The sequence below is a fragment of the Rhinopithecus roxellana genome, chromosome 14, assembly GCF_007565055.1.
Source record: "Rhinopithecus roxellana isolate Shanxi Qingling chromosome 14, ASM756505v1, whole genome shotgun sequence".
NCBI classification, from domain to species: domain Eukaryota; kingdom Metazoa; phylum Chordata; class Mammalia; order Primates; family Cercopithecidae; genus Rhinopithecus; species Rhinopithecus roxellana.
In genome coordinates this window covers 124,809,039-124,826,735 of record NC_044562.1, presented here as the reverse complement: position 1 = coordinate 124,826,735, position 17,697 = coordinate 124,809,039, and the positions used below count along the sequence as shown (strand labels likewise).

General features: G+C 36.6%; 1 protein-coding gene across 6 annotated transcripts in view; it reads left to right on the top strand.

Annotated features, from left to right (window-relative positions):
- CCNT2 (cyclin T2) overlaps positions 1 to 17,697 on the top strand; it is a 48,864-nt gene that overhangs the window by 18,497 nt on the left and 12,670 nt on the right. For 2 of the 6 annotated variants that reach the window (XM_010367468.2, XM_010367459.2), the window contains exons 3-6: positions 7,308 to 7,436; positions 9,446 to 9,506; positions 13,061 to 13,123; positions 16,509 to 16,554. In XM_010367468.2, the coding sequence (XP_010365770.1) occupies positions 7,308 to 7,436; positions 9,446 to 9,506; positions 13,061 to 13,123; positions 16,509 to 16,554 (299 nt within the window). Of the gene's footprint in view, positions 1 to 7,307; positions 7,437 to 9,445; positions 9,507 to 13,060; positions 13,124 to 16,191; positions 16,388 to 16,508; positions 16,874 to 17,697 lie in introns of those variants that run through there. The other 4 variants (XM_030916253.1, XM_010367476.2, XR_748427.2 and 1 more) reach the window with 4 other exon arrangements.

Genomic DNA, 17,697 nt, shown 5'->3' with positions numbered 1-17,697 from the left:
GGATTTTCCTATTCAATATTTAAGTTATACCTTGGGAGCACAAAATATTCGACCCCAAAAGATTAAATTCGATGTGATCATTTAAAAACATTAAATGACTTTCAAAAGCTTTTAGGAGACATTAATTGGATGCGTCCTGTTTTAGGAATACCAACATATCAGTTACAACATCTTTTTTCTATTCTAGAAGGAGACAGTCACTTGGACAGCCCACATCATTTAACTCCTTTGGCTTTACAGGAACTCCAGCTGGTAGAAGAGCAGCTTCAAAAAGCCCATTTACGTTATATCCTTCCCGACGTTCCCCTTTCCTTGTGTTTATTTCACACTTTACATTCTCCCACAGGAATGATTCATCAAATCGGCCATTAGAATGGATTTTTTTATCCAACAAAACATCTAAACGCTTGACTACTTATATCGACCGTTTAGCTGAATTGATCATCAAAGGACGGCATCGCTGTCGACAACTCTGGGGAGGAGATCCTTCCTTCATTATCTCTCAATTCACTCATAGTCAGATTACCTATCTTCTTGCCACTTCTGATTCTTGGCAAGTTGCTTGTGCCTCATTTGTCAGACAGTTTTCTACCCAATATCCTAAATCTCTGATCTTTTCATTTTTCACGCAGCATTCTGTATTGCCCTTCTCACCAATATCTATATTTCCTGTTCAAGGTCCTACTTTTTTCACTGATGCTAGTAGTAATAGTAAAGCTGGATATTGGAGTGTTCATCAATCTCAAGTTACAGTTTATTCTTATCCCTCGGTGCAACAGGGAGAATTGTTTGCTATTCTCATGGTTTTACTTGATTTCCCTACCACCAGTTGTAACATTGTCAGTGATTCTCAATACGCCGTTTATGTTACTTCTTATATTTCTCAGGCCACTCTACCTCTTTGTGCTACTTCGTCTCTTCAAAAACTCCTTTATTCATCACTCATCTTCATTCTCATTCTCAACTTCCTGGACCATTAGTTCATGATAATACTCAGATTGATTCACTTTTAATCGGCCACTTGCAGGCTGCAGAACAAGAGCATACTCTGCATCACACTAATAGTTCTGGCCTTCAACGACGGTTTCATTTAACTCGTAAACAAGCTCGTTCTCTTATTCAAGCTTGTCCGTCTTTTGCTCCTTTAAGCATTCCATCTTTCCATCCTGGGGTTAATCCACGAGATACTCAAGTTAATCAGATTTGGCAAATGGATGTCACATATGTCCCTTCTTTCGGACGATTAAAATATGTTCATCATACCATTAATACCTTTTCTCATTTTCAGTGGGCAACTCCGTTGCCATCTGAAAAAGCTGATTCTGTTATTACTCATCTCTTAGCTTGTTTTGCCATCATGGGCATTCCTCTTATACTTAAAACTGATAATGCCCCTGCCTATGTCTCTCGTAAATTACAAATTTTCTTACAGCAATACAATATTCGACATCTCACCGATATCCCAGGCAACAGTCAAGGTCAAGCCATTATTGAACGCGCAAATTTAACCTTAAAAACGCAGCTACAAAAACAAAAAGGGGGAAATGAGTCCCCCAGAAACCAGATACTGAAGGTTCTTTTTACCTTAAATTTTTTGAATCAATGGAGACAATTGCAGGACTCTGCTGCCGTAACTCATCTTTCCTCACCTTCCTCGGTGATAGTCCCCACCGACAATTTAAGGGTTTGGTATCCTAATGAAGAAGGTAAGTATGCTCAAGGGCAAGTTCTAAAACAGGGACGGGGCTATGCTCTTGTCCTTACAGAGAGCGGACCTGAGTGGTTTCCTACAAGGCGATTGAAACCCTGTTGAAAAGAAAACTGGACTCAGCATGCATCTCTTCTTTTGTTAGATGTGCCTTGGCGGGGGACTTATTTCCCTTAGTGAGGCTTTGTATGAATATTGGACTTATATTCCCTTTCCACCCTTGTATCAGGGAGTCGCCGGGGGGGAGGCGGAAATTAAGGTTTTCACCAATGACACTACTTGGATGCCGTCCCCCTATATGGATAATGACAACATAGAACGGGAAACGGGAATAATAAACAGCACATACCAATTTGGAGTGGAAGGACTTCCGATTTGCGTGGGAATTAGTCCTCATTGTCTCCGGAAATCACATGAAGCTTGGGCTGTTCGCTATAATCATAGCCATGTGGCTGCTAACACTGTTATTATTGTAACTAGAAGCTTTCAGTATAACCATACTGTATATAGTAATGAGACTATTCCTAGTTCCTTACCTTTTTGTCCTATCCCAGAGGTTTCCCCTAATATTGAGGTGCTGGAGTGGCAGCACTGTCGGGGAGCTAAGCCCCAGATTTTAATAGAGTACAATGGGCTGCAAGTAACTGATTGGAGTGTGCATGGTGATTTTCAAACAAAATTTAGTCACATACCTTCGAAATGGCACCGGGTAAATAAAAATATTGCCACTGATGGTAATGAGACCTTGGTATGGCATGAAGGAGGCTTGTCGCCACCTATGCCTCATCTGAAACACTCTTTACAAGTACAGAGCCATCTTTGGAAGTTATTAGCTGCAGGTGATGCTATTAGTACTTTTGTGGGAAATACGTCCCTTAATCTTTCTAACCCGAAGAGCTCCTTTCATATTCACTTACATCGGAATACCTCCCGATATATTATTGCTTGTGTCCGAAAGCCTTACCTATTATTAGCGGGGAACTTAATGTGGGATAATGATATGGGGATTGTTAATTGTAAAGATACGTGTACATTTTTGTCTTGCCTCAATCATTCCTGGTGGCGCAGTTTTACGGGGGATATTTATATCCTCAGGGCTTGTAAGGAAATTTGGCTACCTGTTAACCTTACGTGACTGTGGGGGACATCACCTCTTGAGACTTATATTTGGACTTCCCTTCAGCAGACCTGTTGTGCCCTTGGACTTATAATTCCCTTGGTGATGAGCCTTGTTGCCATTGCCTCCGCTGCGGCTGTGGCAGGGCTCACACTACATCAAAGCATACAAAATGCTGAATTTGTACGGCAATGGCACGAGCAATCTCACCGGTTGTGGCTTCAACAACAGAACATTGACTCTCAACTTGCTAAAAGATTGGACAATGTGGAGCAAGCCTTAACGTGGCTTGGAGATCAGCTCGCTGTCCTCAGTACGCGGATAACATTACAATGTGATTGGAACTCCACTCAATTTTGCGTAACACCTGTGCCTTTTAATGTTTCTCAGAATTGGACCGAAATCCGAAGATTATTAATAGGCCATAAAAATAATAGTTTGGACATCCAAGAACTCACTCAAAACATTTCCGAAGCATTTCGACAACAACTACATGTATTGCCTGGAGCAGCTACCCTGCAAGAGCTGGGTCAACGCTTTGCTGCCCTTGACCCATGGACCCAGATGAAAACATGGATTTCTACCATCTCTGGAAGTATATTGCTTTGGGCGCTCGGATTGGGTCTACTTCTCATGGTAATCCGATGCTCCCTCTGTCGCATCCAAAAAAAAGGAAAACACAGGAACAAGTATGGGCTACCTTTCTAGGATTGAGGCAAAACAAAAAGGGGGAAATGCAGGGGCCATTAAAAACAATAAGCTAAGAATAGATAAGGCTCAAGGACAGTATCTCTAGCTAGTTGCACTTTCAATGAACTCCAGTAGTCAAGGACAGTATCTCTAGTTGAACTTTTAATGAACTCTAGTAGGCGCCAAGAAGGCAGACAAATAAGAAAGAGCTTATAGACAAGGAACTAAGCAGAAGGTTACATCTGGGTGCAGAAAGTTTGTTTTGCATTGTGTTATTTTTGCTGACGTGGGATTTATGGAGTATAAATAAAGTGAGGCGGAGGCTCTAGGCGCGGCCGCCATGTTCTCTGTTTGTCTTTGTCTCTTGTGTCTGTTCATTCTCCGCCACCACCACCGCGGTCCTCAATAAATATCAGCAGTAAGGATATCAGGAGCAGAGAAGGGAGACATCAGCCAGGAATGGGCAGGATGAGAAAAAACGGAGAAGGAAGGGAGTCAGATCAAGAAGTAGGAATGGAAACAAAAAGGAATAAAACAGAGAAGGAGTGAAAGGAATGTGGATGTAAATCATTGAAGTAATGTCAAGTATCATAACTTCAGTGTTTGGATATGCTTGCTCAGACTGCAGCAGGACCCTCCAAGAATTAAGTTTACCCGTGAAAGGAAGAAGGTGAGCAAGAGAGAAGGGAATTTTAAAAATACACTTGTTAAATTGTTTTTTTAAATTTAAAATCAACATTAATGCACAATTTTTAAAATTTTTCAACATGGTAGTAATATTTGAGTCATATTACTAGGGAGCACTGTTCTAAGTCCTGTGTATATTGGTTCATTTAATCCTCACATAACTTTGCAAGCAGGTACTATTAATGTTTCTCCCATTTTACAGATGCAGAAACTGAGCCACAAAGAGAGTAAGTAAATTGTCTAGGCTAGTCAGATCACAGAGCCAAGATTCCACTTGAGGCAGCATGACTACAGCTGGCTCTGTCACCTCTGCCTCCCCCTCTCCATGATTTGTATGATATGTTTCTATAGAAATTTGTCTTGTTTTTGAGAATGTTACATTTCGTTAAAGTAGTTATATATCTGCTAGAGTAACAAACTCATGACACTATTCAGAGTTCAAACAATTCTAATCACTATTCACATCAACTTCCTTTTACTTTTTTCCCTTTAGAGTAATTTGGGAAATTTTATTAAACTAGGTCCAAAATACAAAAATAAGTAGTGCATGGTCCCTGTCCTCAGTGAACTGAATCTCAATTTGTAATTGTTTGGTTACTTGAACCAAACCAGCTGTACTCCTCCAACAATACTAGTGTGAATTATTTGGCTTGAACCAAGCTTGCATGTGCCAGTGAATGTTTCTTGGCTTCAAAAGTTTGCTCACCTTTAAAAGCTATGGACCAACTAGTAATATTTCTGTTACCCAAAACATTTGGAATTCTTTTAAGCCTCACAACAAAATCACCTTCCGTACAAAAAGCAGTAGTACCTAGTTTGATCACCTTCCTTAATCATCCTTGAAATTAAAGCTTTGCATGGATACTCACAAAATATTTATCTAAAAAGGTGTTTTGTTTTGTTTTACAGCCTTGATGGACGAAAGTGTTTGCAGGTTATAGAGAAGGAAATGTGAATGGAGTTAGTGGATTTCACCAGGAACTTTGGGAAAGTGTTGGGTATTAGTGTTTAGTTGGCAAGTATTTCTTGATCAGTGTCTTTCAGGCAAGTAAGAGAAATTCTGGATCATCTGACAGGAAGGAAGTTAAGTACTAAATTCGGTCTAATTTGACTTCTGACCTGAGCCTCTATTGCTTCACTCTGACAAATAGTTTTAGCATTTGAAGGCTTGATTAGCCATTCCCCTGTTAGACATGAATAATGATAATAAATAAGAGATTGTGGGAAACTGAGAGTGTTTTCATTTTCTTGAATGTATTATGTGGGCATTGGCTCTCAGATTTTAATAGTGGCATTTGGAATACTTTGAATTTAATATTGGTGCCGTTATATATTATCCATATCTCATTCATTCAACAAATTGAACCACAGCCACATAGTGCTAAATACTAGGAACACAAATAAAGAACTCTGTTGTGTGTTCAAGCTACTTCCAGACTAAATTACTCTTGAGCATTCTCAGTTTTCCTAAGCCTTTCCTTGTTGTCATTTTAAAAGGAAGAAATAAGTTGAAAGTCCAAACTAAAATTATTCATTTGTTTTAAGGTAACATTACTTCTGGTTTTTGGGAGCCAAACTCTTTTTTACATCTGTTTTAAAGAGATAGCAGAAGAAAAACTTCTTGAAGTCTTTTTTACTTCATTTACACATTTGCAAATGCAGTTAAACTAGAAAGGTCCTTTTCAGATCCTAAATCCAGTGATTAAGTTTCATATTACATTTAAAAAGATCTCATACCAGAAGGATCCACTGTCCCTCTATCAGAAATTTTCTTCACCTCCAGTTTAGCATTGTTTCTGTACAGTAATTGTTGACCCCCCTCCAAGACATAGTGAGGCTCAGATGTTCATCTCTTGAAAAATGGTTACTCAGATCTTGACATTTAGAAATTGTCTTCCCATGGGAAATTTCTTGAATGTAATCTTAAAATATTATTTGAGTTTATTTTATGCCTATTTTCTAAGTCCACAGTTACTTGGTTTATTATTAGCTTTTGGGGTACATATTCAGACTTGATGTTTCTCTTAGTCAATATCTTTGTAGTGTTTGTGTCCTTATACTTCTGTCCCAAGGACCTAATTTACTAAGCTAAAAAAAAAAAAAAAAAAAAATGCTAATTTCTGGATCTCTGATTGGCAAAGTTTCTACTATATTGGTTTATATTACATGCTTATACTCTGGTGTTGTAGCTGCTTTCATTATTGCTATAGTTAAGTAATAGAGATAATTAAGTAACAGTTTTATGTTCAGAATCCTCCTTATTTTGCCCTCTCGGTGCTTTTTCTGTTCCTTCAACAAGATAGTGAAGCTAAAGGCAGGCAGTTAAAGCCACACAACGAATCATTGCTTGATTTAAAAGAGTACTAGAAAATGGTGACTCTGTGCCTAGAAAGGAGAATAGTGAGTATACTTGATCTGCTTTTCATCTTTTTTTTTTCATGTATAGCATCATCTTTTTGCTTGAGTTATTTTCTTTGCCTCCAGAATGTGCAAATTAATATTATTTAAACTTTCTCTTTAGCATTTTTAGTATGTTCAGTCAACTTATTTAGTATGTCTTTTCCCTTTTCCCCTTTGTTCTATGTGCAAAACGAGTAAAACAGATTTTATAGATTAGTTCTATTTAATGAATAACTTTATTAAAACTATTACATCAATCTTGTCATGCCCAGGCTCACAATTCATACGATTAATACTGCATTCCCTCCTTTCACGCTTCCCCTCTTAGAAAATAGAGGGTTTGGGCTAGCTGCGGTGACTCACACCTGTAATCCCAGCACTTTGGGAGGCCGAGGCAGGTGGATCACCTGAGCTCAAGAGTTCGAGACCAGCCTGGCCAACATGGTGAATACAAAAATACTAAAAATACAAAAATTAGCCCGTGTGGTGGTGCACGCCTGTAATCCCAGCTACTCCGGAGGCTGAGGCAGGAGAATTGCTTGAACCCGGGAGGCAGAGCTTTCAGTGAGCCAGGATCATACCACTGCACTCCAGCCTGGGCAACAAGAGTGAACCTCCACCTCAAAAAAAAGAAAAGAAAAGAAAATAGAGAGTTTTTTGAAATGTATTTGTTTTTAAATCACCAGAGTTTTCTCTTTTCTGCAGATAATATCGTCTACTGCATTATTTTTGGCTGCAAAAGTGGAAGAACAGGCTCGAAAACTTGAACATGTTATCAAAGTAGCACATGCTTGTCTTCATCCTCTAGAGCCACTGCTGGATACTAAATGTGACGTATGTAAATACTGGGGGTTTTTTCTATGTAAATTTGAAACTTTTTCCTAATGTAGGCCTAACAAAAATACAGTTCAATTAGTGTTGCCTTCCAAATGCTGCTTATTTTATTACCTCTTAGGAATGCAATGCCAGGAAGCAGTCTGGCAGAAAAACATTTCATGTATGTTCATGAATTTGTATGTCATTCTGAATTATAGAAGGCTTTGATTCCAGATGCTTTGTTGATTCAAAGATACTTTTGTTTCACATTTTGTTGTTCAGAGTTATGATACATGTAGAGGGTAAGCCCTATCACCTCCACTGGAAGCTGTATTTGAGACCAGATTATAAATAACCCCTTAATTTGTCAACAGATGAAGGAACAGAAAATCTTCTGAATTTACCCCCTAAATGAGTAGTCTTTTTAAAGTATTGTTCCTTTTTAAATGCATGTACTACTACTTATCTCTGATACAGAAAGCTACATTTTGCTGTGCTTTCATGAGCAGCGTTTTTTTAGTATTTTAATTTTCCTAGAGTAATGTTACTTTCCAGACAACTTTATCATCAACCTTGTAATAGACCTTATTTGAAAGAACTATTTTAAATTTTTCTGACATCTTAAGATGGAAGTTAGAATTGTGGCCCTTTACAAATTTTTGGCCAGGCATAATGGCTCATGGCTGTAATCCCAGCACTTTGGGAGGCCGAGGCAGGCAGATCACCTGAGGTCGGGAGTTTGAGACCAGCCTGACCAATATGGAGAAACCCTGTCTCTAGTGAAAATACAATATTAGCGAGGCGTGGTGGCGCATGCCTGTAATCCCAGCTACTTGGGAGGCTGAGGCAGGAGAATCGCTGAAACCCGGGAGGCAGAGGTTGCGGCGAACCGAGATGACACCATTGCACTCTAGCCTAGGCAACAAGAGCAAAAAACCATCTCAAAAAAAAAATTTTTTTTTCTAGCATCCTGAGTTACTTAATCAGGAACCTTTACCTATTGGATGACTAACAGATTATAAATTCAAAGTCCAGATTAATTTAAGCTTCGATGGAACTATATCTCATTTTATTAATGGCAAGTTTTATCATAGATGTTGGCTTTAAGGGAGTAAACTATTAATGTAGCCATTAAATAATAGTTTGTCATTATTTAACGATAATTCCTACAGTTTCTATTAACTGTACAAATTCAGAACTATTTCTTGGGGTACTGTTTAAATAATAGAAATTGTGTTCTAAAAGTCAGCCCAATGACCTTTCAAAGTAGAGCATAAATAAAATGAAAGATACTTTTGCTCTCTGGCTTTAGCAATATGTCCTTACAAAAATGAATATAGGTATATTCATATCGGTAATATAGTATTTCCTTATCACTTTGGTCAATTGTCATGATTTCAGAATAGGACAGCAGTAAATTTTTCATATCCTTTATTTCCAGAGTAATTGTAATAGAGAGATAATTTCTTGAAATTGAGTAAGGAGGTTCTCTGGTATTTATGTCCCCATGGGTATGAGATACATTATTTTGGTATGTTTGGTCATTTCTAAGGTGGCAGGGAAGTTAATTCTAAAATTAACTCACTGACTTACTGTGACTTTTGAGGAATTACCACATGACATGTCCTAGAGTGAGTTTGTAAGCCAGGTTTGAGTTAAAGGCAGGTTTGAGTTTGATGTTTTTAATTGACTTGGACTTCCTGTCTTTAATATCTCTTGAAGCACCAATGCCTAGGTTGTTTCACTTTACAGACTGTGCACATCTCCTTTTTTCAATTAACTTGCCCCCTTTCGTATTGTTTAGTTTTTTGTTTTTTGTTGTTTGTTTCCTGTTACAGAAAGTAATTCAGTTTAGGCTTGCCACAGAATACAGGTTTTCTCTGTCACCCTCTATTTATTTTCTCCATATTTTCAAACTACTGTGGTTCTTTTGTAATCAACCTGTAATTCTCACAAGATGTAACAGTCATGTAGTCGAGTAATGTTACTTTTATTTTAATCAATTTGATAATATTTTTATCTGACAGGCTTACCTTCAACAGACTCAAGAACTGGTTATACTTGAAACCATAATGCTACAAACTCTAGGTACGTACTTACATCAGATAATGGCTTTTTGTGTGTACTTCACTAAAGCATCTAAATAAGTGAAAAGATTTCTGAAATAATTGTATTATTGAAGAAAGTTATTTTAAAGCAGGTTTTAGACCAGAATAATGTTGCCTGGTTATATGGAAATTACTTTTCTAGAATTTAATTTCATTTGGCATAATTAAATTGAATGGTAAACATACCTTTCGGTATGATTTCTTAGGTTTTCAGGTAGTTGAAGTACGAAGTACTATGCTTCACTCTGGATTTGCACTGCAGAATAAAATGGTCCTTTAGGGCTTTTCATGTGATTGTGATATATACAAACCTACACAACAATCCTTGTTTTCCTTGAGCTTCCAGTCAGTATTTTATGAGTATATCACCTTTTTATTTTTATTTATTTATTTATTTATTTTTAAGACGGAGTCTCGCTCTTTTGCCCAGGCTGGAGTGCAGTGGTGCAGTCTCGGCTCACTGCAACCTCTGCCTCCTGGGTTCAAGCAATTCTCCTGCCTCAGTCTCCCGAGTAGCTGAGACTGCAGGCACATACTGCCACGCCAGTTATTTTTCTGTAATTTAGTAGAGACAGAGTTTCACCATGTTGCCCACTCTGTCACGAACTCTTGAGCTCAGGCAGTCCGCCCGCCTTGGCCTCCCAAAGTGCTGGGATGATAGGCATGTGCCACTGCGCCCAGCCTATCACATGATTTTTAATGTGACATAGTAATTATGTAAATGTTGGTCATCCTTTTTTAAAAGTGTATCTTTGTATGCAAGTTCATTTACTGTCATCATTCACCTTACTCAATTTTCTGAAATTGAGGCCTAAGAAAGTGATGGTTTATCTAAAGTCATATATTAGTTCTGAAAGAACCCACTAGGATGTGGTAGGAAGAACATGGGCTTTGGGGAGATCCGAGTTAAAATCTGTAGGCCTCTGACTTGCTTTGTAAACTTGGGCAAAAGTTCCTTTACCTGTCATACCTCCATTCTGTGGCCGTGGAATAGTATCTGAGTCATATCGTGAATTGGTCACTTTTTAAATTTATTACTCCGTTCCCAGATGTTGCATAGAAGTGTGATAAATCAGTCACAACTTCCCATTGTGACAGACTCTTCATTATAAAACTAGCTTGTGTTAGCTTGTAAAACTACATATACAGTTGCCCCTCAAACAGCACAGGTTTGAACTCCATTGGTCCACATGGATTTTTTTCAATAAATAATATTGGAAAATTAGAAATTTGCAACAATTTGAAAAAACTTGTAGGTGAACTGTAGCCTAGAAATATTGAAAAAATTAAGAAAAAGTTGGATATGTCATGAATGCATAAAATATATATAGATATTAGTCTACTTTAATATATACTGCCATAAAATATACATAAATCTATTTTTAAAAGATAAAAATTTTAAAAACTTAGGCACACAAACACAGAGCATATGTGGCTGTATTCGCAGTTAAGAGAAAATGTAAACAAACAAATGTAAAGGTACATAAAATTAACGTTAATACATAATACATACATAACTGTACTACTGTGATAATTTTGTAGCCACCTCCCGTTGCTATTGCAAGAGTATCCACTTAAAATGCTGTGTGACACTTGTCATCTCTGAACAGTTTGTCTCTCCAGTAAGTTACATACCGCAGTAAAAGAGGTTCTGGCATATTTTTACCGTATTTAGTGCAATACTGGAAACTTTGATTAATACCATGGGACTCATACAAAGTGCCTTTAGTGATGCCGGAAGTGCTCCCAAGAAGCAGATAAAAGTTGTGATGTTACCAAAAATAAGTTGAATTGTTTGATATGTATTGTAGATTGAGGTCTGTAGCTACAGTTGCCCACCATTTCAAAATAAATGAATCCAGTGTAAGGTTCAGTGTGAAAGAAGAAAAAGACATTTTTGAAGCCATCACTGCAGCTATACAAGCAGGCACAAAAACCTTGCACTTTATCTCATATTGAAAATGCAGCTTTTATGTGAATGCAGGATTGCTATAAGAAAGGCATACCTATGGACTCTAATATGATTGGAGAGAAGCTTAAAGCAAAGGGAAGGTGAAGGATCTAAAGCCAGAGAATTTAATGCCAGCAAAAGACAGAAATTCTGGTATATTTCTGTAAAGTTACACCACGTGTTGCCTGCCTTTCCTGCCTCCCGTTTTGTGTCTTCCAACCTGAGACAGTGAGACCAACCCCTCTTCTTCCTTGGCCTACTATGAAGACCTTTATGATGATCCAGTTTCACTTAATACTAGTAAATACATTTTTTCTTCCTTATGATTTTGTTAATAGTTTCTTTAGCTTACTATGTTGTAGAAATACAGTATATGATACGTATGCAAAATATGTGTTGATTAACTGTTTATGTTACCAGTGAGGCTTCAGCGGTAAGCAGGTTCTGGTCAACGATAGTTAAGTCTTAGGGGAGTACGTGGATTTTCAACTGTGTGGGGATTGGCACCCCTAGGCCCTGCATTTTTCAAAGGTCAACTGTAAATTCTTTGAAGTTTCTATAAAATGAAGAGATACCCAAAAAGTGAGGGTCTTATTTCTTGCAAATCCAATGATTTACCATGTTATTTTTTTACTATACAAAATTATAAATTTCATTTAGGTAAAAAATTGAAAATGAAAAATTATAAATCATATAATGCAGTTATATAAAATCATAATATCCATATTGTTTATGACATATTCTTAGGCACAGAGAATGAGAAGGTATTTTAAGGGGAACATTAGAATTTAGAAGATATGCCTCTGTGGCTTTATTTAAAGTATTTTGCATATTTAATTACAGTAGAACTATATATAGACCACACAACAACTTTATAAATCTAGATTACCCATTTGTTAGGATTTTATTTACTTACTGCTTCTGAAGACAACCAAATGTGATCTTCACTTTTAATAAAAACAGAAACCCTGCCACACCTAAGGGTTGATTGCACGTTGAAAGCTTTTAAACATTTCATCTTTCGTATTAGAAAGAGTAGTTTAAGCAGTCATGAGACCTCTAGGGTTTGTCATATGATTTTAATTATGAATGAAGTATAATTATGAGATAACTGGTTGAAACCCTTTGATCTAGAGTGCCGTGTCATTTAAAAGCTCATTTCTACCACTGTGGCCCAACAGTTAATGTTTATGAAAAATGTGCTTTTCATGTCTTCTGAAAGAAAGCTTTGAAATATTAAGGAAGATATTACGTAGTTGAATTCCGTCCTTAAGTTGTGGGACCAGCTTAACAATTGTATTTGCCAGGAGTTTAATTTGTTTTTAACTTTAAGATAATCCCAAATCATTTATAATTCAGAATTTCAAATAAATTTACCCTTGGTCTTTTAACTTTATTTTCATAATTGAGACATTGTATTTGAAAAATTATATCTTGTCATTGGAAAAGTAATGAGAATGTCAGTGATGAGAAACTTTAATTATGGATTTTTCCTAATAATGAAGAATATATGTTTATGGCATTTCTCAGGCAAGTATTGTAGTGGTAAGTGATTGGAAAAAAAAAAGTGCTTATCATTTCAGGTTTTGAGATCACCATTGAACACCCACACACAGATGTGGTGAAATGTACCCAGTTAGTAAGAGGTAGGTGATCCTTAAAACTTTTAAGATAAGTATTAATGCTTTTTATTATCTATAATTGATTTGGGTGCTATTTTGTTCTTCTATCCTTTTGTTAGGTTGCATTAAAAGTAGGGGGAAATGTCATTTTTTAAGCATTACTTTTTAGTGCTCTACATCTGCCTATTCATCTACTTCTACTTGTGATTCTACCTGGTATGTTAACTTCCTTTAAACATAGGTAAGGATCTCATTTCACTAAAACTTTGGAGGGCTTCCAAGTATGAGTACTCTATCCATCCCCCATTGAGCTCTCTCAGTCAGGTGTGGGCCAATAGTGCATAAGTCTAGAAAACTATTAATTTTAGGTTTGTGTCAAACTTTGACTTTTTGAAAAGTGATAACAGTTGAAGAATTTTGAGGACAATCTCAGACCTTTCAGATAAAAATTGCCTTTGTTAAAAGGTTTGTCAGTATGGTGGCTCCCACCTGTAATCCCAGCCTTTTGGGAGGCTGAGGCAGGCCGATTGCTTGAGCTCAGGAGTTCGAGACCAGCCTGGGCAACATGGTGAAACCGCATCTCTACAAAAAACACAAAAATTAGCTGGTTGTGGTGGCACACACCTGTAGTCTCAACTATTCAGTAGGCCGAGGTGGGAGCATGACTTGAGCCTAGGAGTCGGAGGTTGCAGTGAGCCCAGATCATGCCCCTGCGCTCCACCTTGGGCAACAAGAGTGAGACCCTATCTCAAAAAGTTATTTTTTGGGGGGAAGTGTTTTGCCCATATTCATTTGGGCAAACTAAAATTGATTCAATGTATTTTTCGAGGGTCTTTGACATTACTAAAAGTTACTTCCTTTTTATGTGTAATGGAGAAATAATTATAGGGCATAAAAAATATAGTTTGTGATGTGCCTGTTAAGCCTCTTGTTTATAAACAGGAGTATTTTTTAAAAGTATTGCTTTACTGCTTGTAAAGTATCTAGTAGTATCTGATACAGCATTTTTCTACTCCTAAATAAATCCTGTGTATCTTTTGTGTCCCTAGAAACATTTTTTACACAGTTGCATGTTGTTCTGCTTCTTACTTCTACTTTCCTGTTTCCATTTCAAGTGTTAACGTATTCATAGCAGCCACTTGGGACTTGTAGTGTGCCATTTTCTGTTACTTCCTTTTTGAAAATAGAATTTTGCAGTTTCATTCATTTACTACGAAGCTTTTTGTTTTTAGTATTTATCTAAGTATTCTCACATTTTATTCATTCTAAATTGAATTCATTTTGTACCTAATGATTTATTATGTTAGTGGCTACAATTTTTTAAAAATTGTCTGATAGTGTCATTAGGAAGTGGACGTCTGAAAATTCAATTTGTATTTTTTGTAATAGCATACATTATCATTTGTAAGCTAGAGCATATTTAACTGTGGTTCCTGTTCTTCGTGGTTATATCAGCGTGTTTCATGGCACATTTTCATGTCGATATTACAGTATAGCATAGAATTGTATACATAACTAGTTGTAGATGTTGAATTAAGAAAAAAGGGTTAGTTTTTTCTAAAAACTTGAAAAAGGGTAAGCTAAACTTCATAAGCATTATAGCCATATAATTTGCTTTAAATTGAGAGCCTATTGAAGAAACATTAGTCGAAGGAAGTATATGTTTAAAAATATTATTTATGAATATTAACTTAGGAAATTGGATTTTCAGGTTACTGTTGTGAAATTTGAGTCAACTTTAAATTGTTTATCAGAGATTAATATTTTTTGTACATGTTCTCCTACAACTAAAAATTCTAGAGAGACATGAAGTCAGTTTACTTGAAAAATGAAATAGTAACTTTTAAAACATTTACAAAAACTACAAATTTGATATATCCAAAACAAAATATTTAGACCAGATTATTTGTTGTTGTTAATGTTAAAATGTGACTGATTCTTTGAGTACAAACCATATATATGTTTAATGTCATTTTGTCTGACTAACATTTCAGGTAACTATAGAATATATCTCACTCCATTTTAAAAGTATTCTTTCGTGTTTTAGTGTCTTTTTTTTTTCCCTTTACTCTTTTACAACTTTCAGCTAACAGCATTTCCCCTCTATTCTTCTCTATTGCACAGTGACTGTTTCTAGATCACTGAATTTAGATACATCCCTAGGTGAAAACTAATGGCATTTTTTAATTATTATTTTATCCTTCTCTACGTATTTTTATTAGAGGGGGAAGGGAAAATAAATTTGATTTCTGTGAAGTCTTCCCCCCCCCCCCCCCCGAGATGAGAAAGTTGATATTATGCTACTTTGCTGCAGAATTGGCTAATGTCATTTTACAGGGACCTTCACTTCTGTGATTTCTCCTTCCCTCCCCACCAGGAAAGTCACACTGCCTCCAAGACATCTGATGCTTTGACACTCTTCCTTAGCACAACTCTGCTAAACCCCAGTCCCTTTTGTAAAACCTTTATGTTGATGATCCACATGGGGCAGCAGGGATTACAGGTGCCATGAATAAAAAATAGGGGAGGGGGGGAAGAAATTTGAGGACTGTTAGAGGGGTGGAGTTGAGATAAACTGATCCTAGGTGAGCAGAGGGGAAAGGTGTATCAGTGATTGTGGATGTAATTGGGAAAAAGGGAAACGATAACAAGGGCGTCCCTGTTGGGAAGACTAAGAGGCAGAATAAGGGGAGGGAAAACTTCAGTGTCTTAAGCTAATTAAAAATTGCCTTTCTGTTGGGGACCAGTGTTGAAGCATTCTGATCCTCCCTAGAATACCTGTATCTTTCCTAAGTTTGTCTTTAATTACATTCTGTAATTTGAAATAAATTACAGTGGAGCTTCCTGTATCTATACCCGTGTGCTGTTTCTAGGTTTATTCTCTGTTGATGCTTAATAGCATGATGAAAAACTGAGCGGTTTGTGCTCTGTGTTTTGTGGGGTGGGGGTTTGTTTTGTTTTGTTTTGTTTTGATGGAAGTATTTAAGCCAACTTAAATATGACTGAGGATTAAGTCTGGCAGGCAACTCTTTGTATTTTGTATTAGACTTCAAAATCTTTTCTTCTTCTTCTTCTTTTTTTTTTAAATCCAGGAGAATGCTTTATTGCAACTTTTAGCTGACTAGATGCTTAACTTAGTAACAAGTTTAGCCCTTGTAACTGGCTAGCTAAAAGCAAATCGGCTTGTTTCTCAGATCTTTGGGGGATAGCAAGAAACATTTGAGTGAATGTTGTTGAAGATTTTCAGTAGTATAGAAAATGATGGCGCTCTTGTGATATTTGTAAGTAGTAAGTAAAATTTACTTTTTGTGTACAAATCTTTGAAGTTTTTGTTGTGTTGAGAACTTTTTGATGGTAGCACGTTAAAGCTGATAGTATTGTCTTCGTTTTTTTTTTTCTTTTCTTACAGCAAGCAAGGATTTGGCACAGACATCCTATTTCATGGCTACCAACAGGTTGTTATCCTGACCCTCTTTGTTGCACTGTTGTAGCACACTATAGCTTCCTTTAATGCAGGGCCCCCTCAATGTGTCTCTTACCCTTGTTGCAACAGGAGACTGGACCATCTACTGTGGTGGTACCTTCCTGTTTGCTTTGCGGTGTATTGTACAAGGGACTTTGGGCACAGAGGGGTTAAATGCACAATGTGAAGTGTAGTGGTGCTTTCTGATGACATATTCTCGATTTGTGAGTGCATAAGTCTAAAATTGGTAGCCTGAATAGCAGCTAAAGATTACAAAGAGCTAAACTTAACGTAGAAATTCGAGCAACTTGGTAAGTATAAAGCTATTTCCAGTTTACAATTATAGTTAAATGACAATTTTTAAACTTTCACATTGATCCAGTCTTAACTTTAAAATACTCTAATTAAAGTTTTTTTAATAAATAAAATTTATGTAATTTGAAATTTTTTTCCAGATAATACCCACTAGTAGCAAGTTAAAAGTAGTCAAGTCCTATCCATGCCTGGATATGCATAAACACAAGTTTTCCTTTTTTTTTTTTTTTTTTTAAACAAAAAAACCTTCCTTTTCAGTTTATGTAGAGTAAAAAATGGTATGCATTTATGACTGATCAGATAACATTTCCATCATTGAAACTGAACTGGAAGAATAGTTTTAAGGAGCCTTTAATATATAATTCTGTTCTATATTTATTTTATTAATGATTTAAATTTGTTTTTTTGAGTGGATCATTGGGGAGAAGGGACCACGCCAGCTTTGTAGGGTCCCTAATTTCTTGTGACACTGATAAGTTTTATTTACAGTTTCGGATTGGCAAATACTGCTATATTTTCTCAAATATCTATTGTTGGGATTTAACCTCTATCCCCAGTAATTCTGAACAACAACATAAAAAGACTTAAAGTTGAAACTTTGATTAGAAAAGACCAGCTGTGACACATATTAACATGCCCCATATTTGGCATATAGTGGAAGGAGAAAAGTAGTATTTTTGCAGTATTTTTGCAGTATTTAATAACATTGAGCCTTGAAGCTGTTTGGCAAAAGGTAAGTTTCCTTTGTGGCTTTGCCGAAAAACAAGGCATAGGTTTACATAGATATGTGTTTAATTCTCTCTGCTTCACTAAAGAAAGC